The sequence below is a fragment of the Crinia signifera genome, chromosome 6 (assembly GCF_055691185.1).
Source record: "Crinia signifera chromosome 6, ASM5569118v1, whole genome shotgun sequence".
In the NCBI taxonomy this organism is placed as follows: Eukaryota; Metazoa; Chordata; class Amphibia; order Anura; family Myobatrachidae; genus Crinia; species Crinia signifera.
Window position 1 is genome coordinate 133,995,970 of NC_139222.1, and position 27,789 is coordinate 134,023,758.

The 27,789-nt window shown below is 41.2% G+C and overlaps 1 protein-coding gene across 1 annotated transcript; it reads right to left on the reverse strand.

Annotated features, from left to right (window-relative positions):
* Positions 1 to 1,991: 1,991 nt before the first annotated feature.
* On the reverse strand, positions 1,992 to 27,789 carry LOC146008212 (keratin, type I cytoskeletal 19-like). The gene is made up of 8 exons (XM_083147283.1): positions 27,373 to 27,789; positions 15,222 to 15,304; positions 10,823 to 10,979; positions 8,448 to 8,609; positions 7,317 to 7,442; positions 6,822 to 7,042; positions 3,014 to 3,042; positions 1,992 to 2,104 (listed from the first exon to the last, which is right to left on the reverse strand). The coding sequence occupies exons 1-8, from the start codon at positions 27,787 to 27,789 to the stop codon at positions 1,992 to 1,994; spliced, it is 1,308 nt and encodes a 435-aa protein (XP_083003409.1).

Genomic DNA, 27,789 nt, shown 5'->3' on the forward strand with positions numbered 1-27,789 from the left:
TTATCAGGTTAGGTTAGGTTAGGTTTGCAATTGTAGGCCATTTCAAAACACACAGCACTGTTTGATCATCTCTGTGTTGCATAAGATTGAATCCTGCTGTGTGCAGTAATAAACACTTGCAGATTACTGCAAATCACGTGATTTTTAGACATAACCATTGGATTAAAAACTAAACATCATTATCAGGGGCATAGGAAGAACTTTGTGAGCCCCATGGCGAAATTTTAAAAGAGCAGTCTGCCATTGCTTTTAGTGAGACATCTGTTCACAGCAGCTGTTAATTTTATGCCCCATATAGGGCTCTCATTTATTCTCTAAAGCATGGTAGTGACTTAGTTAAGTTATGCCCTATAGTAATGTTTAGTATAGTAACTTTATTTTATGAACCATAGTAGGGCCCTAGGTGACATTAGGGCACAATGCATTGTAGGGCTGTCAGTACACACTTTGCAAAATAGAACCCCCCACTCGCATTATGATATACAATAGCATACATATGGATGACCGATGGTCAGGATGCCGATGGTCAGAATACTGCCGCTGGCATCCCAAAGGGGGGAATCCCAACAAGGGTCAGGAAAGTATAATAAACCCACAATCTGCAATCTTTATGCCCCACACTTTAATAAACTTATCTAAAACATTAAAACTAACTTAACACTAAAATAACGAGACACACACAAGTGCTGGCGTTTCAAAATATGATGTCAAATGTATTAATTGACAGCTATAACTTGACTATAAAGGGTGGCGGCCCTAAAGAACGGTCATAGAAAAGAGAGAGGGGTAAGATCACAACCCGTGCGGATGGTGCAGCCCATCCCCTGTCCAAAGGGCATGGGCTAGCGACATATCAATGTCGGGACAGCGCACCCACTATCTTCATACGATATTCATTTAAACAAGGACCGTTCTTTACCACCGCCAAGAAATAGAAAGTTAGGGAGGGAGGGTGGGGAAATTCCGACCAGAGAGGAAGGTCACCTGACTTCCTGCCTATTCCTAGCTCAAAGAAATTCTCCCTTGATCCCTAATTAGCTATCACTGATCTTGTCATAACACCCTAGCAACACACAACCTAAAGTGCTGGAAGCTCAGACTCCTTCTGTGGTTTATGTCACCTCTTTCTTAATCAGCCCTCGGTTTTCTTTACCCCTCCCCTGCCCCCTTAACCTTTCTTTCCAGCAGCCTAACCATAATCCTCCCCCTCACAGTCTAGTCTGACCCTTACCCTCCCTGCTAGTGTCTAATTCTAACCCTTATACCCCACCATCCAAAACCTAAGGCCCTCCCACTCTGCCTAACCCTAATCCCTCTTCTAAGTTCCTATCCCTAAACCTCCTTCCCCAAAGCCTAACTTTAAACTTTCCCACCTCCGCAGCGTTACACCCGGGTATTTCAGTTTCCTACCAGAATCCAAAAATATACTGGTAGGTTAATTAAATCTCAACAAAATATAGGGAATATTAGAGTGTAAGCTCCACTGGGGCAGGGACTGATGTGAATGTTAAAATATTCTCTGTAAAGTGCTGAATAACATGTGCACGCTATGTAAATAACTAGTAATATATAAGATTAACAAAATAATGTAGGACAATTGGGAAAATGTATCAAACTTTGTAAAATGTCAACTTCTTTAATTTAGATTTTTTATTATGTTTCCCCTCAATGTTGACAGTATGGAAAAAATTTACTAAAGTTTCTAAAAATGAAAAGAGGTGATCTTGCCCATAGCAACCAATCAGATTCTGTCTATCACTTTGCAGGATGCCATAGAGAATTGATAGACAGAATCTGATTGGTTGCTATTGGCAACATCCCCTCTTTTCATTTTTAGAAACTTTAGTAAAATACCTCTTACTGTATGTATCAAATTCCTTATCATACAAAAAAAAAAAAAATCAGACAGTTGGTTTAAGACATTTTATTTGGAAAACTTCATCAAAAATATGTCTTCTTTTCAATATTGCATTTGCATGACTTTATCATTTTTATTGGAATATACTTGGTAGCTTCTCTTCGATCTCTTTCACTTCAGTAGTTACAACTTTTCCATCAATCATTTCTTCTACAATAGTCTTTATCTTTCTGCTTCTGTTTTGTTCTGGAATGAGAGGAAGAGTTTGAGGTCCAGCATTCTGTATTAGTGCATTGTCTGGCTGTAACCATTGCAACAACTCTTCTCAACCCAGCACATTCTGCTGTATGCTGGGCTGTAGTATGGCCAGAGAGGTGCTTACTATGCTATTTTATTCTACGGGTGGATGGCCACGTCTTTTAGAATTGGGCCCCCTGAAAAGTACCTGGGCTTGACCAGGCTCTCTACTGCCCTGAGTACAAGTCTTATGGAGGTGGCTAAGGAACAGGCCCAACAAGCTACAAAATGTAGTCTGTACTATTTAAGCCCTTCACAAACATTTCATACATTATACCTCCTTGCTTGAAATAAAACTAAACAAACATAGATAATGGTATTAAATACAGTGGCTTGAAATTATATTTTTGTATTTTTAAACTTTGGTTCTATTTGAGCAGAATTGTATAATGTGCGCCTTATGTATTGGTGCAATTTACATATAGGGGGTTATTCTGATTTACTCGGAAAGGCACAATCACTCTCTAATGGACAAAACCATGTGTACTGCTGGTGGGGCTGATGTAACATGTGCAGAGAGAGTTCGATTTGGGTGTTTTATTCTTTCTGTGCAGGGTACTGGCTGATTTATTTTTACACTGCAATATAGATATCAGTTTGAAGTACACCCCACACCCAAATCTAACTCTATCTGCACATGTTACATCAGCCCCACCTGCAGTTCATTTTTTCATTAGAGAGTGATTGTGCCTTTCCGAGTGAATCAGAATAACCCCCATAATCCAGGCAACATTTTCTAATTATATTTTTTTGAGCTAGATTACCAATTTTATGGTGGCCTCCTAATGGAATTGATTTATGCACATTTTTATTTCATGTTTACTTTGAGGAAATTCATATAAATTCTGATTATATTACCTCTTAGCTTCTCTTCTAATTCCAGTGTCCTGTAAAATAAATGAAAAATAGTAATATGTAAAATATCTGGAGATATAACTAAAAGCATTTGTGTACTGCTCATCAAATACAAGGACTTATAGTAAATGACACCTATACCATTCTTATTTCTTACCCATGATAATGTAGAAAAATAGCCTCTAGTGTAACTTCTTCCTAGCAGGTGGAATGCAATAAATAGAATGGGAAGGCTGGGGCTGGGGCTGATCTATTCAGTCACAGCTAATAGAAAGTATGGGAGTTATGCAATTTGGTCTGCCTTCAACCCTTCTGCTTAGAGGCAAGAACCGATAAATAAGCAAAAAACTGTACATGTAAGGTACAAAATTATTATTTATTATTATTTTGCAAAAAGATATCTAACGCTTAATGGTGTGTACACACGGTGAGACATGGTTTTTAACTTGATTTGGCCAATTTGATTTGTACTATTCGATTTCTCTACTACTTTTAGATTTCCCTTCGATTTTGACTACCGTATATACAGTAGTTCATATAGAATCGACATCAAATCGAAATCATATGGCCATCAAATGTGTTTTGCTACATTCGAAGCAAATTCGATCCCGATGCGTGCTCCTCTGTATTGTAAATCAAATAGAAAAGTAGACTTGCCAGGCAAGACTATATAGCAAAAATCGGTCAAAAAAGTGAAAATCGAAAAGCAGTAGAGAAATCAAGTAGTACAAATCAAATAGACCAAATGAAATTGAAAACCAGATCTCACCATGTGTACACACCATTATACCATTATTGCCTGGCAAGTCTACTTTTCTATTCAATTTACACTACACGGGAGCACGCATCAATATCGAATCTGCATCATGTTGCAAAAGAACATTCAATGGCGAGTCGATTATAATTACAGTATATAGTCAAAATCACCACGTGTACACACTATTACTGCATATATATATATGGATTCAGTACTGAATCCCGGCGGTCGGGATCCCGGCGTTCAGAATCCCGAAGCCGGAATCCCGACAGCCATATCCCGACAAGGGGGGGACGTGGATCGCCCCCCCTTGCGGGCTCGCTGCGCTCGCCACGCAGCGGGCCCGGTGCCTCGCTGCGCTCGGCACACTAATTTATTCTCCCTCCAGGGGTGTCGTGGACACCCACGGAGGGAGAATGTGTCGGGATTTCGGCGGTCGGGATTCCGGCGTCGGGATTCTGAATGCCGGGATCCCGACCGCCGGGATTTTAACTGCATCCCATATATATCTGTATGGAAGTTGGCATGGTCCATCTGCATAAAGCAGAGACATTCTATTTCGCCATTCCATTACACCTGGGACTTTTCTAAAAACAAAACTAGACATAAGCTGTTTGTCCTCCATGGATACTATTTATGTGGATTAATCCTCATTTGTGGGGAACATAAAAAGGTAACCGCTGTGCAAGATGGGATATTAAGATGTTTTCTGTATGAAAATATCTTGCTTGGGTTGTTGCTCCAACACATTACCTTCTAAGTTTAATATCAAGTGATCAAAATCTCTGTTATGAGGATAATTAAAAGGTAACGTAGTCCCCAGAGGGGTGAATAAGGTGTGCAATGCTAACCATGAGGTGTGTAGGACTATCCTGTATTTTTGCACAGTCTATAGAGGAGTGCTCTCACCTGAGGGGGAATGTTTAATCATATAGATCATACTACACCATGAAATATTCTTTGTTTCTCTTCATGAATATACAGTATGAACATCAAAGAAGCACCACACATCAAGGATTCTATTATTCTGCAATTCTTGGGAGGTGGGGAGGGATTTCCTCTTTTTATTTGAAAGCTACACTCTGTTATTTGAGTGCTGGTTGACCACACAATGTTTTATACTGTAGTGAAGAGGGCAGATCCTTCTTTCACATGGATTGGACTATCTCAGAGGTGGCCTTTAGAGGCAGGCGGGAGGCAGCTATTACAAATGGAGGGAGGTGGCATTCCCTCTGGGACACTCCCCAACTGTGACAATGCTCTGTACGGCTGGATGATTGAGGACTTATTCCCAATCCCTTGAGTTTTTGCCCGATGGCGGGTCCATTTTCGGATGATAAAAATGGGCTCTAATTGGATACCACGATAATGACCAGGCAGCATCAGGCACAATAGGCTATCCCCCTTAGACTCAAAGAAAAAAAAAGTGCTGCACACTGGCAGTTACCATTGAGACCCATAATGGATGTAAGATAGTGTCACTTTAATTGACTCTTCAATTGTTACCCTGCAAACATACTGTATAGTTACTGTACACTGAACTGAAAATAATGTTTTGCATTGTGTGGTAGCAAATTGGTTAAATTAGCTAGACATTTATATTGAGCAAGAGTTAAACATTTGGAGAAGATGTTTACTTTTGAGTGATGTGACATTGTAATGTATTGGTAATGATTTTGTAACAAATGTATTTGTTCTGCTAATACAATCCTGCTTATTTTGTGCTTTACAAAATAATCATTTAGTTTCGGTATACTATTTTCTGTCATTTTAGAGCATTTTGTTGAACAGCGCTGAGCTAACCAATTTGCCTTAAGCAGCTTGGATTCCAGTGTGACTGCATAAAAAAACTGAATTGGTTTATTGCTTGAAGTATATTAATAAATATAACTTCTTTGAAGATTACTGGAGTAATCCCTATCATCTCAAAAGAATTTCAACCATCTTGCACCCATACTTACCTGGCTACTCAATGTAGTGCCCCTAACATGGCTGCTTCACCCGGTAATCCTTTGACAGAATAAACAATGCATGGTTCTGCTGATTTAGCAAGGATATTGCCTAGTACTTTTTATCTCCCTCATTATGGGGGAAATTTACTAAAGGAAATTTGTAAAAAAATGTGCTATCAATACGAATACGAATTGCCGTATTTTCAGGATAGAAAATGTAAAAAATAAGTGTATTTCTGGATACAAATACACCTATTTTTTACAAATTTCCTTTAGTAAATTTCCCCCTATGTCTCATCTTGTCCAGGCATTGCCTATTTTGCCCAGTGTAACCCTATGTAGTGCACATAAAAACTGCCATGTTACAGGCTGGGTTTGAAAAATGACAATCAAGAGCTGATTGGCTGGTTGTTTATCACTCTCCACTCCATCAGTTTTTGAAGTTTGATACATCTGGCCTTATACTGTATGTCCTGGGAATATTGAACCCAATTTACACAGCCTAACGAACAGGTCAGTGTCACCCTGCCAAACTCCCCCCCAGCCGCCAGCGTCTCCGGCATCCCCTCGATAGCATGTGAGGGAATGTGTCTAAGAACATCCCCTCACATGTGGTCCAAGGGGAGAGAATTAATTCAATGGTCGTCAACCATCTAAAGATTTCTCTCCCCTTCGGTTATAAAAGTCAGTCAGAATTTACTTTTATTACCGTCAGAGACCGCCAAAAAGGAGGTGGATGCTGACGTCATGTGCTGTCAGCCAACCCGCCCTGAGCAAGCATTGGACTGCCTGCATTCCCAGGGGAACGTCCAGTGTTTTCATGGGGACGCCTATAAAATGTTGGGCATTCCTCCCCTGATGCCGCCCCCAGCCCTTCTCCCTCCCCTACCCATGGGAACGCCTCATTGAGTGTGATACTCGCCGGAGACATTCACATAGGGGATATGCATGCATGAGCAGACCCCCCACCATTGGAACGGGGACAAATTCAGCCCCTTCTGAACAAGCTTGAATCATGCTGTATGTGTGGTGCTTTGGAATAAAGTTACTCTATAGCTAGAAATGGTTGGTTTAGTTTTTACATACAAAAACCTTTACTCACATTGCCTCTTCCCCCTCTAGTAGACGACGGTAAGTCTCTATCTCCATTTCCAGGCGTATCTTGATGTTCAGGAGAACCTCGTACTCTTGTGTCTGACGCCCTATGTCCAATCGAATCTGCTGCAGCTGGGCTTCAATGTTGCTTATAAATCCCTGTATCTGGTTCAGCTTTGTAGCATACTGAGCGTTTATATTTTCAAGGGTGGCGCTTAATGCATTTTTCTGCAGGTAAAAACAGATACATCAGATGTGTTATAAAGTAGGATGGACTAGGTTTTATTGGAAGTACTATGTACTGTCCATCCAAAAGACCCTTGACTAGTACACACAATGAAGATAGCAATAGAAAACAATGTAGTACAACATAAGTACATTTTAACATAATTATACAATCATTTTGGAAACAATTCACTATATTTTAATATGATCTTATTGCCGTATATTACTTATATTAGAAGTAATGACAATGGTTGTTATGTTGATTGTGACATATTACCTTGCTCTGTTCTGCTTGTAGCTCTATTTCCAGCCCTTGTGTGGTGCGTTGTAGCTCTATAAGTACACTTCTGTGTTGTTCCAGCTCAGACGTATTCCTGGTTATATCCGTGGTTATCACTTCGACCTAGAAAAAGAAACAAAAATATTGCGCATGCAAATTGAATAACTATATTTTGTATACTTGTATTAAGATGTTTGTAGACATAAAGTTTTCTATATTCAGCTCTTCCATACAAACCTACAGTACTGGGTCTCTTTGTGCGCAGCATGTAAGCCAGGCCTAGCCAACTTGCGGCTCTCCAGCTGTTGTCTTGCCACAGTGTTAGAATTCCCTAATAGCAAAACTGCGGAAAGGAATGCTGGGTTCTGAAGTTTAATAACAGCTGGAGAGCCACCGGTCGACCAGGCCTGGAGTAAGCTGTAGTTACATAGAACCGGTAAGTCTGTTGTATCTCAGTTCAGCATACTATTTAGAATGATAAAGGAACTTGCATTATGCTATAGGACAGTGGTTCCCAAACCGGCTGCACTCTAAGGTGCCATGAGACACATCCGGTGTATCCTTGTTTTGGTGGTCCTAAACCAAATATAATTATTTATGGTCAACATGATAGGTAAAACCAGTGCTGATGCAACCCTATGAAATGAAAGCCCTATTATTATTATTAATGGCCATCATTAAGTAGAATATAAAGGATTGTTTAGCATAGGTTATCCAACTGCGCAATGCTGATAATCTGAAATATGTACCTCTTACTATAGCTAGATATATCATTTATTTTCAGGGGTCAGTTGATACAGTAAATTATTTGTACATTGAATTGTTCCACTGTAGGGGTTCAGCTGTTATAGATTCCAAACGTTAAGGGGACACAACAATGTCTGCCCACCTTCTCAAGGCACAGAAATGCAGATCAAGGACTTTTTTTAAGTTTAGCATCAGGGCTCACAGAAGAATGGGCCTGCATTGCTATATTCCCCATAAATGTTGCCATATTACAGCCCTGATTTTATGTATTGTAAAAGCTGATTTTGCTTGACAATTGAAAAATAAAATATGCATTCATAGTTGAAGTTTGGCCTTTATTCAGGATCACACATATTCTTACTGCCTGTGCAGCATACATACCTGGCTTTCATATTGTTCCCTGGCATCTTGCCTTATCTTTTCTACTACTGTTTCACATTGGACTCGCATGTCAGCCAAGACCTTGGCTAGATCCAGAGAGGGGGCTGCATCCAACTCTACGCTGACTGTGCCTCCAACTTGCTGGCGAAGAACTCCAACCTCCTGTACACAGATATACAGAAATAAATCTAGGGGCAATAATATGCAGAACAGTTTCTAACTTTAGAGCCGTCTGTATTTTTTATTGATAGATTCCCCCCCACCCCATATCCTCATCATTATCATCATCAATACAAATCAAATACACAAAAATCCATGATTGTTCTGGCAGTTTTCATTTTTTAGTATATAGATATGTCCTTTTTTTTACTATTGCTACAGTACAATTGTGTCAAATGGCCTCTGGTGTACCAGGTTCTCGACAGAAGCCACGCAGAAGGCACGAAGCCAAGCAGAGTGCCTTATTCACATAAATACTGTATACAATATAGAACCATCAAAATTACAATTTGAGCATACACTGATCAATGTGGTGTGCAACATTTATACATCTGTATGCAGCCTGTTCGACAGGTCAAAATTCAGCTGCTGTCTGATGGTTTGAGGACTGCACATGCACATTTTCCAAAATTCCCATGTGCAGGGCCTGGCTGCAAACACCTTCTGCAAATTTCTGTATCTGCAAGGCGCTCACAGCCTGAGTAACAGGGGATGAGCATCTTGGGGTGGATCCCCTGCGTTTCATGCGTGTGCCCACAAACAACGGGAGGCGTGCCCAATGAAATGCTGGGAGTGCATGGCATATTCCATTGCGTTTCATCTGTAACTTTATATATGTGCAAGCCCAACTCCTATGTGGTTACTGTCACAGCCTAATGTCTCTAGCACACTGGGCAGCTATTTGAGGTGTCTGTGATGCGACTAAAGGCCGGAAGCAATCTGACATCATTCAGGAGTGAATCTAATTGTTCATCGTGCGCACACATGGAACGATTTGATACACAAAAGATTGGTCTATGATCTTCCCGCATGCAGGAAGATCATAGACCATCGTTAACGATCGTCGGGTATGCGCATCGCTAACGATGCACTGAACGATTGGTCGTTCCCATAGGTCGAGAATGCTGACATTGTCCTTCAATTTCAGTGTTTATGCACCACTAGATCCAAAAAGTAATGAAAAATATAATATGCTACTCATCTTGGAATGTCTCAATGTCTCGGATGTCTTATGCCCTGGGTTTTCCCAAGTCGTCCGGAGACAAACAAAGTTTTACCTACGTCCTTTCTGTTGACCAGGATAGCCAGAGCAGAGAACCAGAGAGCTCAGAAAAATATCCCCACAGACTCCGGTGGCACTACCAGCAGGACGTTAAGCCATACACACAGACCCCCTGTGGCACTACAAGCCAGGGAATGGGTAGCAGCAGGCTCTATGTTGGCGTCAGCGACCACCGAAGGCTGCTCCCGACCCAGCTACAGATGACCAGTGCTGCATCAGGTGTGCTGCTTCCGAACTGCAGGGAAGGACAGCAGTAACTCAAATGCTGCTGTACATGCCAAAGATGGAGGTACCCCTTCAGGGCTTGTTGCCCAGCAGTAGGAAACTCCAATGTCTCTGGGAGTTCTGCGACTGCTTTTGACATATATTGTAATGACACTCAGTAAGTGAGATCACTTATGTAGCATAATGGGGATGCGGTCATTTGGTCTACAGCATGATGGTCGACAGTCACTAGGTCGACACCATTATGTCAACATGGGAAAAGGTCAAATGGGTCTAGGTCGACATAGGAAAAGGTTGACATGGTTCTAAGTCAAAAGGTCATTCGTTCGACAGGTCGTTAGTTGGACAGGTCATTAGTTCGACATTGTCTAGGTCAACAGTCAAAAGGCCGACATGGGGCTTTTCACTGGTTTTTTTTGAGCCGACATGTGCCGACAGGCGGTATTTCATACCCTATCATCCACCCATCCACTAGGGCGTGGTGGGAAAATAAAATATTGTGCCCGACGCACTGCGAGCGCATGTCGACTGTGTTGACATCCATGTCGACTGTGTTGACATCCAGGTTAAAAAAAGTTAAAAACCCCATGTCGACCTTTTGACTGTCGACCTAAACATTGTCGAACTAATGACCTGTCGAACTAATGACCCTTTGACCTAGGAACATGTTGACCTTTTCCCATGTCGACCTAGACCCATTTCAACCTTTTCTCATGTTGACCTAATGGTGTCGACCTAATGACTTTCGACCATCATGCTGCAGTGTAGACCAAATGATCCCAACCCGCATAATGTCTGCAATTTGTTTTACCAAGACAAAGTTCATAGTTTTCACTGTATAATTTACTGTATGTTCTGGTAAACTCACATCAGCATGGTTCTTCTTGATATAGGCCAGCTCCTCTTGCAAGGACTCAATCTGCACCTCAAGGTCTGCTTTGGCCAGGCTAAGATCATCAATTACTTTACGCAGTCCCATAATGTCTTGTTCCACACCCATCCTCAGGCTCAGTTCAGTTTCAAATCTATAATACATTATTTAAAAAAAAAAAAAAGGTACTTATGTAGTATCTGGGCTGCCGATTTCTAAATCGGGTCGGATCGGGAGATCGCATCGCATCGCATGCGACCATGCGATGCGATGCGATGCGATGACCCGATTTTTCCATAGGAATCAATGTTAAAATGGACTGAGTCCATTTTAACATGGAATTCAATGGGAAAAATGGGTCCTTTTCATACCCCTACTATCCAAGTGGGCATGGAGTTGGATATAAACCTGTGGCGAGCGTAGCGAGCCACCGAGCCCGAAGCGTGGCGAGCGAAGCGAGCCCCGCGAGGGGACGAATACCGTCCCCTCGCGGGGCTCGCTTCGCTCGCCACGCTTCGGGCTCGGTGGCTCGCTACGCTCGCCACAGGTTTATATCCAACTCCATGCCCACTTGGATAGTAGGGGTATGAAAAGGACCCATTTTTCCATAGGAATCATTTTAACATTGATTCCTATGGAAAAATCGGGTCATCGCATCCGATATCGGATGCGATGCGATGCGATGCGATGCGATATCGCATCGCATCGCATCTGATTGTATGCCTTAACTTAAGGCATACAATCAAAAAATCGGCAGCCCAGATACTACATAAGTACCAAAAAAAAAAAAAAACATTTTCTATACAGTATCATGAGATTAAATAATTAGTTAAGCAACTAAACTTCTAACAGGACATTTCATTTTATTATATATCTGTAGGAGTTTTAAATCCTTTCTTATGCTTGGGACGGTGTAATGGTTAGCATTACTGCCTCACAGCACTGAGGTCATGGGTTCAATCCCCAACATGGCTCTAACTGTGCGGAGTTTGTATATTCTCCACGTACTTGCGTGGGTTTCCTCTGGGTACTTTGGTTCCACCCACAATCCAAAAATATACTGGTAGGTTAATTGGTTCCCAACTAAATTTACACTAGAATGAATGTGTCTGTGTGCATGTACATGTGGTAGGGAATATAGATTGTAAGCTCCACTGGGGCAGGGACTGATGTGAATGTTCATATATACTCTGTAAAAGCGCTGCGGAATATGTATGCGCTATATAAGAAATTGTTAATAAATAAATGCTTGTTTCCGTTAAATGCATATATATATGTATTTATTTCAGGAGAGGTATTGGTTTTTTAATGAAAGTATTCTTTATGCCTTTGCCTGCCGAATATATTGTTTTAAGCACGATATATTGTTTATAGCATGATATATACATTCAAATTAATGCATTTCTTGCTCCACAGTTGTTTGCCAGTTTGTTGTCATGGTGATGGTACACTAACAGCAGAGGGAGCCTGGCCGGGATGGTGACGTCATCAGTAGTTGACGCTGCCGGACACCGCACGCCCAGCTGCTGCTGAACGCTGCACATGGGTGATTCACTTCTATATAGGTATGTCATTTTGTTTGCTTTATTTGTGACATGAAAACAGTTGAATAAACAAATGAAAAGTTGTCTTAACCAGCAATTTCTGCTTAACGTTGTATTATTCAAAGAGACCAAGTGCCGCATCTCTGCACTATGGCCCTTATTCAAATCTGATCGCAGTACAAATTTGGGTACTTATGTAGTAACTGGGCTGCCGATTTTGAAATCGGGTCCATCGCATCGCATCGCACCCGACCATATCGCATGCGATGCGATGCGATGCGATGCGATGGACCCGATTTTTCCATAGGATTCAATGTTAAAATGGACTCTGTCCATTTTAACATAGAATTCAATGGGAAAAGGGGTCCTTTTCATACCCCTACTATCCAAGTGGGCATGGAGTTGGATATAAACCTGTGGCGAGCGTAGCGAGCCACCGAGCCCGAAGCGTGGCGAGCGTAGCGAGCCCCGCGAGGGGACACAGAATACCGTCCCCTCGCGGGGCTCGCTTCGCTCGCCACGCTTCGGGCTCGGTGGCTCGCTACGCTCGCCACAGGTTTATATCCAACTCCATGCCCACTTGGATAGTAGGGGTATGAAAAGGACCCCTTTTTCCCATTGAATTCCATGTTAAAATGGACTCAGTCCATTTTAACATTGAATCCTATGGAAAAATCGGGTCATCGCATCGCATCGCATCGCATCGCATGGTCGTATGCGATGCGATGCGATATCGCATCGCATCGCATGGTCGTATGCGATGCGATGCGATATCGCATCGCATCGCATCTGATTGTATGCCTTAACTTAAGGCATACAATCAAAAAATCGGCAGCCCAGATACTACATAAGTACCCAAATTTGTTCTCAAAATGGGCAAAACCATGTGCACTGCAGGTGGGGCAGATGTAACATGTGCAGAGAGAGTTAGATTTGTGTGAGTTATTTTGTTTCTGTGCAGGGTAAATACTGGCTGCATTATTTTTACACTGCAACTTAGATTTTAGTTTCAACACACCGCAGCCAAATCTAACTCTCTCTGCACGTTACATCTGCCCCACCTGCAGTGCACATGGTTTTGCCCATTTTGAGAACAAATTTGTACTGCGATCAGATTTGAATAAGGGCCTATATATCATTCCCCCTGTGAGGGCACCTGCCCAAGTGGATATTTTATTGGGAGTGCCAGACCTCAAAATTGTGTGAACAAAAAATAGTTTATCTTGCTAAAAGCACTACTGGGGGCATCTGTAACAGCACTATTAAGGACATTATATGTAACTGCCACTACTGGGGACATGATATGTAACTGGCACTACTGGCAACATCTGAAACTGGCACTACTGAGGACATGATATGTAACTGGCACTACTGAGGACATGATATGTAACTGGCACTACTGAGGACATGATATGTAACTGGCACTACTGGGGACATCTGAAACTGGCACTACTGAGGACATGATATGCAAATGGCACAACTGGGGACATGATATGTAACTGACGCTACTGGGGACAACTGTAACTGGCACTACTGAGGACATGATATGTAACTGGCACTAAATATGTGTACACAAGTACGCAAACTTTGTTTCATGTTTTGAAACCTATGCACAAGTAAAATATATTTTGCGCGTATTTCATGTGTTTGATGTGTTTAAAAAACATAAATGCAAGCTACCTCAAAATACCTTATTGAAGTATAAAAATATTCTGAAATACAGAATAATCCATTATCCAAAATTCTTCTGGCCCCAAATATTTTGGATCAGGGATACTCGAAGCAGACAGACATGTACTGTACAAGAAGGAGCAGCCACAGAGTTTGTGACACACAGAAAATAAGACACGTCATCAGATGAATGGTCTGAGTACTTTGTAGGTGTTTTCTTTTATGAGTTAAGATTAGTTTGCAGGCTCCATAGGGCACGGTCTAGCTACTGCAGGTCTTTAACCTGTAGCTACATCTGAGCTGTTTGTGCAACTATAATATAACGTCATCTGTATTGTGTCAGTTGGGAGCACACATCCGTTTATTGCAAATTGTGTAACCAATCCATAAATTATTTAAAATAACTACTCTGAAGATAATGCTACATGGAAACGTATATGCTTATATATGCATTTATTCACTGTTCTGGGTATGTCTTATATGTATTTGTTCCAGAGGAGCAATTTTTTACTGAGAATATCCTCAGATAATTACAGTAATGGATTATGACGTAATGGGTTACTTAGCAGTACTGAATATAATCATGCTGGGTAACAGTAGCATATGTACACATCATTTCCTGTAAGGGCGTGGGTCATTAGGTCGTCAGTGTCTAAGTTGACAATCAAATGGTTGACCACTATTGGTCAACAGTCAAAAGGTTGACACATAAAACACGTCGACAAGCATTAGGTTGGTATTGTCAGGTTAACACAAATAAAAGGTCGACATGGGAAAAGGTCGACATGGGTTTTTCACTTTTTTGGATTCTATGTTGACGTAGGTTGACATGGACACCATATAAGTGTAACCTGCCCCTCAGATGGCTCGCTGCGGTTTCCATGCTATAGGCATGGTGCCTTGTTGCTCTTGGCACACTATTATATTCTTTCTCTATACCCACCTGGATGGTAAAGTATGAACGTATCGCTTTAAGAAAAATCATGAAAAACTCATGTCGATCAATTTACATGTCGACCGTTTTCATGGTGACCTTTTGCTTGTGTCTACCTTTTGACCAGGTCCACCTTATGCATGTCAACCCTTTTCATTTGTTGACCTTTAAACTGTCGACCAATAGTGGTCGACCTTTTCACTGTCGATCTAATGACCACATACTATTCTGTAGGTGGCGTGCTTACTTGAGTCTGAAGTCCTCTGCTGCCAACTTAGCATTGTCTATCTGCAACAGGATCCGTGCATTGTCCAGGGAGGAATTCAGAATCTGGAAAAAAAGAAAACCCAGTTAATGGTAAAACTTTGTTTTTGTATTGTAAAGATAGGCTATTTATGTCAAAGTGTCAATGGCTTAACAGCTTTTGTTTCAGTCACACAACCCGCATCTGTATGTCGGATACTGTTATTAACATTAGTAAAATGGGAAATGTAAATTTGCCTTGCTATTGGTTCCATGTAAGCAGAATGCCATTATACCCCCAAATTGTACAGGAAGCCATCCCTACAATCTATAGATTGTAAGCTTGCAGCAGGGCCCTCCTACTTTCAAATCTGTATGTTACCCAGTTTGTTTTATCATTGTCTACAATTGTAAAGCGCAACGGAATCTGCTGCTCTACATAAGAAGCTGTAAATAAATAAATAAATCTCTTCCAGTGAGCTCCATGGGCCCCAAGAGTCCCAGGATTCCAAGGAGGACTATTCTGTATCTGCCAATGGGAGCTGGGAGCCGAAGGACCCAGAAAGATCCATTTGGGACAGCCAAGTGGAAGGGCACTGCCAACAGCCCCCCTTGACATCTTATACAATGCTGTTTGTACCAACTCCCCCAACCTAAGCCAACGGCGATAGTATTCCCCCCCCCCCCCCCCCCCCCCCCAGGATAACACAGCTGCCACCGGTATGGGCCTCTGTTCATTGCTTTGTCCAGGGACCTACTCTGTTGTAAAAACATCCCTATGCAACTCCAGTCCTCGAGAGCTACCAACAGTGAACATTTTCCATGTCTCCTCGCAGAATCACTAGTGAAGTAATTAGCACCACCTATGGATCTTTCAAAATGTTACAGTAATGAGTGCACCTGTGTACCATTTAGGTGGCCTGGTAAACGCCAACTGTTGGTAGCTTTCGAGAACGGTAGTTGCTTACCCCTGCTTGAGCTAATCTGTGTAGGGGTAAGCAACAATCTGTGAAATCATAACATTTTTAAATGCTTTTTGCTTTTCTTCCAAAATGTTATACAGTATATGTTTTTATCTTACATGCTACATTTTAAGTGGTCTAGGAATCCTAAAATGTACCGTACTTATCAACCTTAGTATCATTGGCGTCCCCGCTGATTGTGCAACATTTTATATATTTTATATCAGTGCTGTAACTATAAATTTTGCTCCTCCCTGCCAAAAAATTTGTGCCCCCCCCCCCCTCACCCGGACTCCTCTCCAGCGTGTGATGTGCATAACGGAGAAGCTGAAGCAGGATAGAGAAAGAGAGACCAGCATACACCTCTGCTTCCCTTGGCTCCGACGCACCCCAGGCTGCCCTAGCACGCCCGTCCGCCCGCCCATCCTGTACACAGTAGCTAATAGCCAGCTCTGTGTACAGTCAATTGAATCAGTGGAGGGATTTGTCATCTCTGCCATGGCCGCACCCGCACTGTGGCTAACTGGCCTCCGTTGCTCAGCCAGTGGGCAACGGCAAGCAGCAGTATATCAGTGCATCGAGCGGGTTCTGGCGCCCACACAGACCCCACTGTGGCTTGCTCCCCCTAGCGGCAGCTGGGGCTGCCTTACAGTAGTTACGCCACTGTTTTATATTTAAAAAGTCTGTCTTCTTTTCACAATATATATTCTGATTATTGTCATTTATGTTTTTTTTTATATACATATTCATATTTATATAGCAATAAGCCAGAAAGTATAAGATTGTAATAAGCTTAAAGCCAGTAGGTGTATCTGCAAAATACATCATATTGGGTGGTATTCAATTGTTTTTAACCAGCATTTCAGCGTGCTATCCCCTGGGGTTGTAAGCTGAAATCAGGGCTGGTCTAAGGCTACTTGGTACCCTAGCTTTTCAGACCCTCAAGTGAAAGTGTGGAGCTCACATTTTAGAACATGGGTCTTCAAACTGCGTCCCCTCAGATGTTGTGAAACTACAAATCCCAGCATGCCTTGCCACAGTTTTGCTATAAGGAAGTGTTAAAACTGTGGCAAGGCATGCTGGGATTTGTAGTTTCACAACATCTGGAGGGCCGCCGTTTGAAGACCCATGTTTTAGAAGTTCCACAGCTGCCACCTGCAATAAGTACAATGAGGATGTGTTCCTCATAGACATCATTCATTTTCTAATAGGAAGACTCTGTGGTTCTAAAACTGACGAATGGAACAGCTGGCTGAAATACACAAGTGCGTGGCTAAACCTGACTATAATGAGCGCAATATACACAAAAGCTAGATAAATTAAATATCGCCCCATGATCTTCCATCACTGTACATGGGCGCAATATAACAATTGAATACCACCCATTAAGAGAAAGCAAAAATTTCAAAATGAGAAAAATGCCTATGTGAAGGTGCAAGATAATGCTAAAACAGACTAAAAGTATGAATCTATTTTCTAGATAAAAATTAGGCAACTGTGAACCATACGTTTCATTAATAGGCGTCAGTAGGTTTTCCAGCTCTTAATATTAGTCGGCATCTTAGAGCTTTGCTTCAGAAGTAAACAGAAGCGTAATTATTTGTTTAATTAGAAAGCGGTTTATTGATTAAAGAGAAAGTGTCTCCCTTACTGTAGGAAGCAAGTGAGCGTGCCCTAATAACAGAACAAATTCCCTTGCCAGAAATAAATTATATTTGCCTAACACTTAAAAAGCTGGCAGACACCAGTTATAGAACATAACTTATCAATGGATTGACTAATGACAATGATTTCTTTGTTAAGTTTTCTTTTAGTTATTTATGTCTGATCTGGGCTGAGGTGTGGAAGGGTGCGCTAATACTTCTCTAATATTACTAAGGTTTCCTCATACAATGCTCTTTTCACAGTGATGGCTCCCTCCCTTAATCATTCAGCTCTTTGTATTCTGACGTCTTATTATTTGTCTGTGTTTGATCATATATCAAAGTGCAAAATCTTCATTTTTCCAATTTTTGTGTTTGTCATGCAATGTCAGTAACTACATCTGCAGTATGTCATTCTATATGGGAGATATCAGTCATTTAAGTGTTATTCCCTATTCAATGTACGGTATTGTATGGTGTATAGAAAAACATGTCATTACAGAGTACAGTTGACATTTTTAAAGAGAAGGTTGGTCCATTTCTTTTCACACAACCATAGTGAATAAACTAAAGAATTGATGTATCTACCTTTACTGATATTACTTGGAACTTAATTGGAACAGTAATTTTACCTCACAGAATAAATGAATAAAAGAACAAAAGACATACTGCAAAATCTCATGCAAGTTTCAAATGGAATACAACTAAGTAAAGAAGGAGCAGGCCACTGTGTGCCTGGTAAATGATGTCATACGTTAAGGTAAATATTCTTGTAAGTTACATAGTGTATACAGTACTTCACTGTATGTCAAATTGGTTTCAGCAACACTGTGGTGTTTCATGTCCATATATGGTAAAATAACTCTAAAGAACAAGGTGTGTGACTGTTGGGTGTGGAGGAAGAGAAGTTATACTTTAACCAATACATTTCTGCCTGGTGTCATATACGTTAAACAGGCACATCCGTATGGCAGCTATTTCACGGTGACCAAACACTTTGCAATTTTGACTGCCTATTATTTTTCAAATGTCTGTGTGTCAAAGTTATGCTTTCATTGCAGATTGTAAATTCATGTCGACAGTCAACACATTTGAACATACTGTATATGGAGTTATTTTCCAAGTGCACTACTAGGAGACTAAGGGCCAGATGTATCAAGCTTCAAAAAGTGATCAAATGGAGAGTGATAAACCCGCCAGCCAATCAGCTCCTAACTTTTATGTTATAGACTGGGTCTGAATAATGACAGTCAGGAGCTGATTGGCTGATTATTTATCACTCCCGGCTTTATCACTTTTTGAAGCTTGATACATCTGGCCCTAATGCTGAGTTGCATGCAAGTTAATACTGCTAAAAAATCTTGCATGTTTTTGATCTGTACACATTGTGGCCCTTATTCAGATCTGATCGCAGTACAATTTGTTCTCAGGATGGACATAACCATATGCACTGCAGATAGGGCACATGTAACATGTGCAGAGAGAGTTACATTTGGGTTAGGTGTGTTGAAACTGAAATCTAAACTGCAGTGTAAAAATAATGCAGCCAGTATTTAGCACAGAAACAAAATAATTTAGACAAATCTAACTCTCTCTATACATGTTCAGTGGCGCACGCAGAGGGGGTTTCTGGTTGCAAAGAAACCCCCCAGACAGGCCAAGTTTTTTTTTTTTTAGTGGGCTGCTGACCTCCTGCCCGCTGCTGCTTCTGAGTGTCCAGTGGAAGCAGCAGCGTAATGTCGGCATTGGCAGAGGCAGGCTTCTGAGTGTCCCATGGAAGCAACGGCGGGACATCGGCGGCGGCAGCGGCAGGCAAGGAAGGGGGAGCCGGCGCCATGGGGGTCGCAGGTACGTGATGCAGTCAGTGGCCTGCTATGCCGGGTCCTGCAGGAGCCGGAGGCAGGATGAATGCCGGGGGCAGTGGCTGATCCCTGGCTACAGTTCTAAAAGAAAGGTCGCTTTCTGTACCGGAGGGAGGGGGATAGGGGCAGGTAAACAGCATGTGGCTGTGCAGGGGCAGGGAGGGGGATGTTTTTGTGTTATTGAGGTGGGGTGTCTGTATTTATAAATTGTGTACTGTGTGTATGCATTTGTATGTGTGTAAATATGTATGTGTGTAGGTATGCTATGTGTGTATGTGTATATGCATGTAAAATAAGAGTAAAAGCCCAGTGTAATCCCCCTCAACAGTCATATCCTGTGTGTGTATGTATGTATGTATGTATGTATGTATGTATATATATATATATATATATATATATATATATAAAATAGTTTGCAAAGTGGAGTCACTCACCAGTCTTAATTCAGGGCAGATATTTTTAATCAGGCAACACGGCAGGGTAAAGGATCAACGTTTCGGTCCACCTCTAGGAGCTTTGTAAAGGTAAATATTTTTATGCTGTTTCCCCCCCATGAAAATCCTGCATTTGCCACTGATGTTACATCTGCAGTGCACTTGGTTTTGCCCATTTTGAGAACAAATTTGTACATCGATTAGATCTGAATAAGGGCCTGTGTCTGATTCAAACCCATTAACTGAGCTGCGAAATCGTGTAATGAGCGAAGGCTAGCCTTTGCTCGCTGCTCGAGGAGATATTGACACCCTGCGGATGTTTGGGGGCATGCCAATGGCATTTTCCATAAAATTTATGTGTTCCCCAGCCATTGGGAAGAAGGGCCTCTGATGTCATCAGCAGCCTCCTTCTCCCCAAGGTCTTTGCAAAGCTGAAGCAGGCGCTGCAGCAGGGGCGGGAATCTTTTGATGGTAAATGATTCCCCCCCCCCCTCCCCTCGTGTGCATGGCTATATAAGCATTTGCAGCAGTGCACAGGGGAGTGGGAGGTTGGTGGGGCATGAGTTCGGCGTAGTGGAATCTTGCTGCTTGCTGGGCTCAGAACACTCACAGCCCAACAAGCAGGTCTGAATAAGGCCCATTGACATATCTAAAACTGGAGCAAGGTGTACAGTTCACACAGGCTTCTGGATCCAGGGTAACACCCCTAGTACCATTAAATATACTCTCGTTGTTCTGGTGATTTGGGCATACGCAATAATGATGTCCCCAGGAACGGTATATCAACCTATTGACTGTCGACCTAATTACTGTCGACCCTCTATGCATATGATATCTGATGAAGCTGCTGACACCTTATAGGAGGTGGAGAAACGCGTCATACAGCTTTTAAATATCCTCACCATACCTTCTGGAGCTCCAGAAAAGGATCCCACATCTGCCTGCCCTTAAAAAGCAAGTACTTTACATCCTCAATTTACCACTGCACTAGCAGTAGGTCAGCAGCAGTCCGGGACTCCATTCCCCCATTTTATATACTTTTTAATCTTTTTACTCTTTTTATTGCATTTTTTTGGACTTTTTTTCATTTTTTCCTCTTGGTCTGGCCAGACATTGGACATTTAGAACGACTCTTGGTGACTAAAAATCCCCAGATATTACTACCATAGAGAGTTTCATATTGGCTAGAACTCACAACCAACTGTTGGACAGCCAAAAATGTGTTTCCATCTATATTGTAGGTGTGATTTTTAATGTTGAATAGCACTGGCCAGTGCAATCTAAGTGGTTAATAAATTCTTACAATTTTTTTACATACAGATGGAGCCGGGCTCCCTCTTGCTGGCGAATCGCCAGACTGTCTCCGCTGACGATCCGCCAGCAGCCCGTGCTCCATCTGACTGAGACGCACGTGTGTCTTACACGCACATGCGTCTCAGTTTCCGCTTCAGGGAGACGGACAGGGTTAGGGGAGGCGGCGGGGACCCGGAGGAAGCGCCGTCGGAAGGGGACGCGCGCACAGATGGCGGCTGGCGGGGGATGGTGGCTGGCGATTCTGCCGTCATCCCCTGCAAAGACAAGGCGGCTCCATCTTTACATTGTTTCCAGCGCATGTATATATACCCCTATCTCTTTGTCTATACATTAGGAATAGGCAATTCCTCTCTTACACGCTGCTCGAACCCTGTACACATGGGAGATATACTATAGATAATCATCCTGTGAATTTTCTATCTGTGTGTATATCGGTATATAATAATTGTCTACCATTTGGTATATACATCTATATTTTGGGCAAACAGGGCGAAGCGCCAGTTGTATACTATACAGTCTAATTTTTTTTCAAACACAGACTTTAAAATGACAGTTTTGTGCTGATTGGTTGGTACTTTTCTCACCACTTCCTCTTTCTCTAAACTTTGATAGATCTGCCCCTCGTCGCATCACCACTGGTAGCAAAAATGGTATACTAGAGTGGAACCATGCAAGTCTTTCATACTGTAACTTCATCACTGCTTTTTACAGTATGTTTTTGCTGGTAATATTTCAATTACTGTACAACTAACTTTTTTTTATTCAGTCTTTATAAGGGTGGACCTATTTATCAATGAATTATATGTGGTATAATGAACTCACTACTGTAAATTATTATTTAGATTATAAGAACCCAGTTCCAAAGAGTGTTTTGAACATGCAAATGCACAAGATCATAGATCAAGTGCTATAGATAACAAAACTCTCTGGTTACTTATATTCTCATGAATTATACATAAATTCCCCTTTTTAACTTTGCAGCGATAAGACTAGAACTCATTGATTATAGCTAATTTCTGAAAAATTATCTATCGATCAATCAATCTGCCTGTCTGCCTATCTATCTTTTGTATCTATTCATCTATCTACCTTGAAATGGAGGAGGAAATAGAAAACATTGATACAAAAAATAAAGTACGCCTTATGAAACGGGTGTGGTATGACACTCCGACAGTTGGGATTCCGAACCACAGTGGTCGCTATTATATGTAGCTGCTGCTGGCGGTGCAGCCTGGAGAAGTACAATTCTCCCTAACTCCTGCACCTGTGTCTAGGTACCCATTGCGCAGCTTGTTCCCCTCTTTCGGCACATAAATGAGGGATACTGTATGTTTTGTCAACATTCAAAATGGAAAAATTAACTATCTAGACATCATAATGTCAACAGGTACAATGGGGGAAATTTACTAAAGGAAATTTGTAAAATATAGGTGTATTTGTATCCAGAAATACACTTAGTTTTGACATTTACTATCCCCAAAATACGGCAATTCGTATTCATATTGATGTGCTATCAATACGAATATGAATTGCCGTATTTTGGGGATAGTAAATGTCAAAACTAAGGGGTTTATTCTAGTTCATTCTTTCTGACAAAATCCTTCTTACATAGACAAAACCATGTGCACTGCAGGGGGGCAGATGTAACATGTGCAGAGAGAATTAGATTTGGGTGAATTATTTTGTTTCTGTGCAGGGAAAATACTGACTGCATGATTTTACACTGCAATATAGCTCTCACTTTGAAGTAAAACCCCACCCAAATCTAATTCTCTCTGCACATGTTACATCTGCCCCACCCGCAGTGCACATGGTTTTGTCCATCTAAGAAGGATTTTGTCAGAAAGAATGAACTAGAATAACCCCCTAAGTGTATTTCTGGATACAAATACACCTATATTTTACAAATTTCCTTTAGTAAATTTCCCCCAATATGTCTACAGAGTAAGGGCGGGATGTATTAAAATACATCGCTGCCCCTCGCCGCCTGACCAAAGCGATGCTAGTGCATATGTATTAACATATGCGACTAGCATCGCAGTGCAGTGTCAGAGGCCCCCGTGATACCTGTGGTATGATATGCGGGAGTCACATCCCTGGGCACCTCCTCCTAAGCAGGCTGTCCCCGGTGCCTCCTCCTCCCCCCTGCAGCCAAAAGGATGTCCGGCTGCGTTGCTAGGGAGAGGAGGAGTTTACTTACCGGGTCCAGGAGGTAAGCCAGGGGGAGACGATATTCAATTAATCTTTTTTTTGTACATGCCCATTGTGGCATATGGGTACAACGCAAAATGTCCATTATGAGGGCTCATATGGGCTTTTTTCCCTGGTGGTAGCGAGCTGAAATGATCTTAGCATGAAATAATTGTATACTATAAAAAATGTCAACAAGCACGCAATATTGACATGAAAAATATTAACACTGGTAAAATATCAACAAGACCTTCGTGTTGATACCTATTTTACAGTCTAACAAATAACCATCATTGTAACCCATATCTCTAACCCCATAACCGAAAATGTATATTGTTGACTGTTTAGTCATTTCATGTGTCACCATTTTGACTGGATCACCATTTCATGTGTCAACATTTTGACTTTGTAGAATTACTGACTGACGACAATGTTGTTGTCTACATAATGAATCCGTACTGTAAGTAGTAAGAGGGATGTAAGTGAATATGAACTATTGCTTGGCTTAAATAGACTTACTGTATAAAATTCTTGTGTTGAAAGTAAGATAATTAAGGATGCAATTGCAGAAAACTCATTTTCAACATCACAGTATTTTATAATATAGTATAATAATCTTATTTGTAGCAAAAATGTTTGCTTTTTTATGCCAAATTGCATATTTGGGCAAGTGCCCGTTAATGCCATGTTAAAACGATACTTTAAGGGGCAGAAGCAAAGCTAGCGGGGGAATTTTGGAATCCAATTGAATAGCCCTGGTCATGTTTTGTACATGTTTAAAATTAATTTCTGGGCAGTTAAAGTCACAGCCCAGCATTCTAGCACACTGTGAGTTGTGTTTTGCTGTGTCTGCTATACAAAAAAAGATTTAAAAAAATGCAAAGAAATAGATGGTACGCTTCACCTCTTGGAGCCACTAAATTGCTTTAAGCATCCCTCTGCACATTTGGATACGGGGGGGGGGGGGGGGGGGGGGGGTTTAATAAGATGGGTGATCTATTTCACATGGGATGTTGCTATAGGCAACCAATCAGAATCTACTTCTTATTTATTTTGCACCTACTAGAAGATAATAGATATTATTTGATTGGTTGCCCATACCTCCCAATATGACCCATTCCAGGGACAAGTTGCTCTGTTCCTGGACTTAATTGCCAGTGTCAGTTGCAAAGGAGGGACTGCACCACTGTCCAAAATTCAAATAGGGGAGCCACACCTCCCAGTGAGTCCTGGACTGTGGTGTTTGTGGAGGTAGTTGGTGGGACTCCCCTAACTGAATTTTGGATTGTGCTGCAGCTCTGCAACTCTGCAACTGCCACTGTTGTTGCCCATAGCAACATCTAATGTGAACTAGCACTCTTATCTTAGCAAGTTTCCCCCTAGATGTTTAAGGACACATTTATATGCCTGTGCTATTACAACCTGCCAATTCAGTTCAAAGGACTCGTGGGCAACAGTGATTATGCGTTTACTGGCCTAGATGTATAAGCTTCAAAAGTGATAAAATGGAGAGGGCTAAACAACCAACCAATCAGCTCCTGCCTGATATTTTTTAAACACATTCAGTGACATGGCAGGTAGGAGCTGATTGGCTGGCTGTTTATCACTCTCCATTTTATCACTTTTGAAGCTTAGTGCATCTGGCCCAGTATATGTTGTGAAAATAGTAATCCCACAGGACCTTGCAAAGGAAATGATTGTACTTAAAGTTACCCTAATAATCATCAATGTAAATAGCTTATGGTGTAAAGGTTGGATTAGGGGTATTATAGTGTACAACAGTTTTGTTATCATACTGTGACGTAAAACTGAATACTGGTGGTTCAATTTCCGATTTCATTCGTAATGTCCTGATTTTCTGGGATATAGCCAGAACAGCTGCTGATTGGTGGCTATAGTTAATTATATTACACTGAGCCATCTCAACTCTAGTTCCTCATTTATTTCATTCATCTCTTCACTTCAGTATCCTTCATTTGTTCATATATAGTCCTGTGCTAAGATAGGTCAAAATAATGTATTAGCACCTTAGCTAATTTAACTGATTTTAATTACATTCGTCCATTTCTTGGAATGGGGCGTGCAAGCGTCTCTAACACATGTGCACCACTATCCATGGTGCGGGGTGGCGTCTGTAGGTACCTATACTGAAGCAGTAATCCGCTTCTGGTAAAAGAGAAATAGTATTTTTTACATTTATAAATAAGTCATATCGGGATATTTACACAGTGTCAATTGGAAACTTGTCATCAGTGATATTATCTCTATTTATAACCCGTTGCAACATTTTCCTCACATGAATATTTAATAAATATAAACAGCCTGGTCCTTTGGAAATAACATTACTTTTGTATACAGTATGTGCAGAATGGAATAAATATATTTATATAATAGCTGCTTTTGTAGGTATTATATAAAACAATAACTGACACTGGAAGGAGAATGTTCTGGGTTTGTTTTCACATTATACAAGATGAGAAATGGTTAGTGGGAGGAAATGAGGTTTAGTGCAGGTAAATTGTCCGTATACAGCCACACCCTTTGTACATTGACATTAAGGGCCAGATGTACTAAGCTTGAAAAGTGATAAAATGGAGAGTGATAAAGCTCTAGCCAATCAGCTTCTACCTGCCATGTCACAGGCTGTGTTTGAAAAATGGCAGGTAGGAGCTGATTTGTGGTTTATCACTCTCCATTTTATCACTTTTCAAGGCTTAGTACATCTCGCCCCAAGAGACTATTCCAGGAAAGACACTAGGAACAGCAACGTGTACAATGATGTCTTACTGGGCAAGATGTACTAAGCTTGACAAGTGATAAAATGGAGAGTGATAAACCATTAGCCAATCAGCTCCTCCCTGCCATGTCACAGGCTGTGTTTAAAAAAATGACAGGTAGGAGCTGATAGGTTGGTTGGAAATTCTGCACAATTTACCCCTTAAATTTGAGTCTGTACATTCCTCTCTCATATCTAAGTCACTCTGCACATGTTACATCTACCTCATCTGCAGTGCAGCACAGTGTTAACTACTGTAGAGTTTTTTGCTTTTTTTTTTTAACTTTATCTTACTTTATTCCCAAGTCAGAACCAGGTCTTCATACTTAGATAACAGCTCCTCATGTTCAGCTATACTCGGGTAATAAAACTTAATAAATGCATTCTTTTTTTCAGACACAAAGTGGCTGTAGATTTTGCACTCTCCTACAACATACTGTATGATGAATACTGTAGGTACAATTATTATTGTTTTCAGTAATACATGGAGAAAATAGTCCTGTGCACTCTTTTATAAGACATTGCCCATATTCACAAGTGTTTAAGATGTTGGGTCTATTACAGTTTTATACAAATCAGATATGAGAAGTGAAGAGCACTCGCTACACTTATGTTAATGAAAAAAAGTTTATGTGGAAAACTGGATTGGAACTTTCCAGTTCTAAGCTGTTCCTATAAAAGGAGAATTATTACAAATTTCAGTTATTCTTAGTCACCACTGTGCTGAAATACTGTTAATGCATGAAGTAATTATTCATATTGTTTATCCTGTAACTGAGTAGGGTTCTGCCAAAACCAATACAACATGAAAAGACTGCCTTTGTTACATGAAATGTATCTATTGTTGTCTACATACATAAAGACTAAGTGGGTGGCTAGTGTTTACATTTAATTGTAAAGTAAATTATTAATTGTAGATTTAAAAAAAAAAAATGGTTTTAGGAACTTAATGACATTAAACATCAGTGACTCACCTGGTCCTTCAGTTCTTCAATTAGTTTGTAGTAGTTTTGATAGTCACGCTCCACACTGCCAGAATTCTTACTGTACCAATCCTTGATCTGGATTTCTATCTGAGCATTGGAGGTCTCCAGAGATCGTACTTTCTCCAGGTACGAAGCAAGACGGTCATTCAGGTTCTGCATTGTCTGTTTCTCATTTCCGTTGAGTAGGACATCATTATTGGTGCTAATTTGAAGTTTACTGAGGCTACTACCCAAGCCACCACCATAACCTGAGCTGCTTGAAATTTTAGTGCCATATCCACCAGCACCACCGTAGACACTGCCGGCATATCTGGTGGAAACTACTTTGCTGTAGTTTCCTCCACTTAAAGTTGGTGCTCGATCTACAGAGGCCAGCCTTTTGTATGTGACTGTGTTGTAGGACAT

Bases quoted from the DNA above. Each gene is read 5' to 3' on its own strand.
- LOC146008212 (XM_083147283.1), bottom strand. From the start codon at position 27,789: ATGTCCTACAACACAGTCACATACAAAAGGCTGGCCTCTGTAGATCGA. The intron at 8,610-10,822 runs GTGAGTTTACCA...ATCTGTGTACAG, and splicing joins TCAAGAAGAACCATGCTGAT to GAGGTTGGAGTTCTTCGCCA. The intron at 3,043-6,821 runs GTGAGTAAAGGT...TTTATTTTACAG, and splicing joins CTAGAGGGGGAAGAGGCAAT to GACACTGGAATTAGAAGAGA.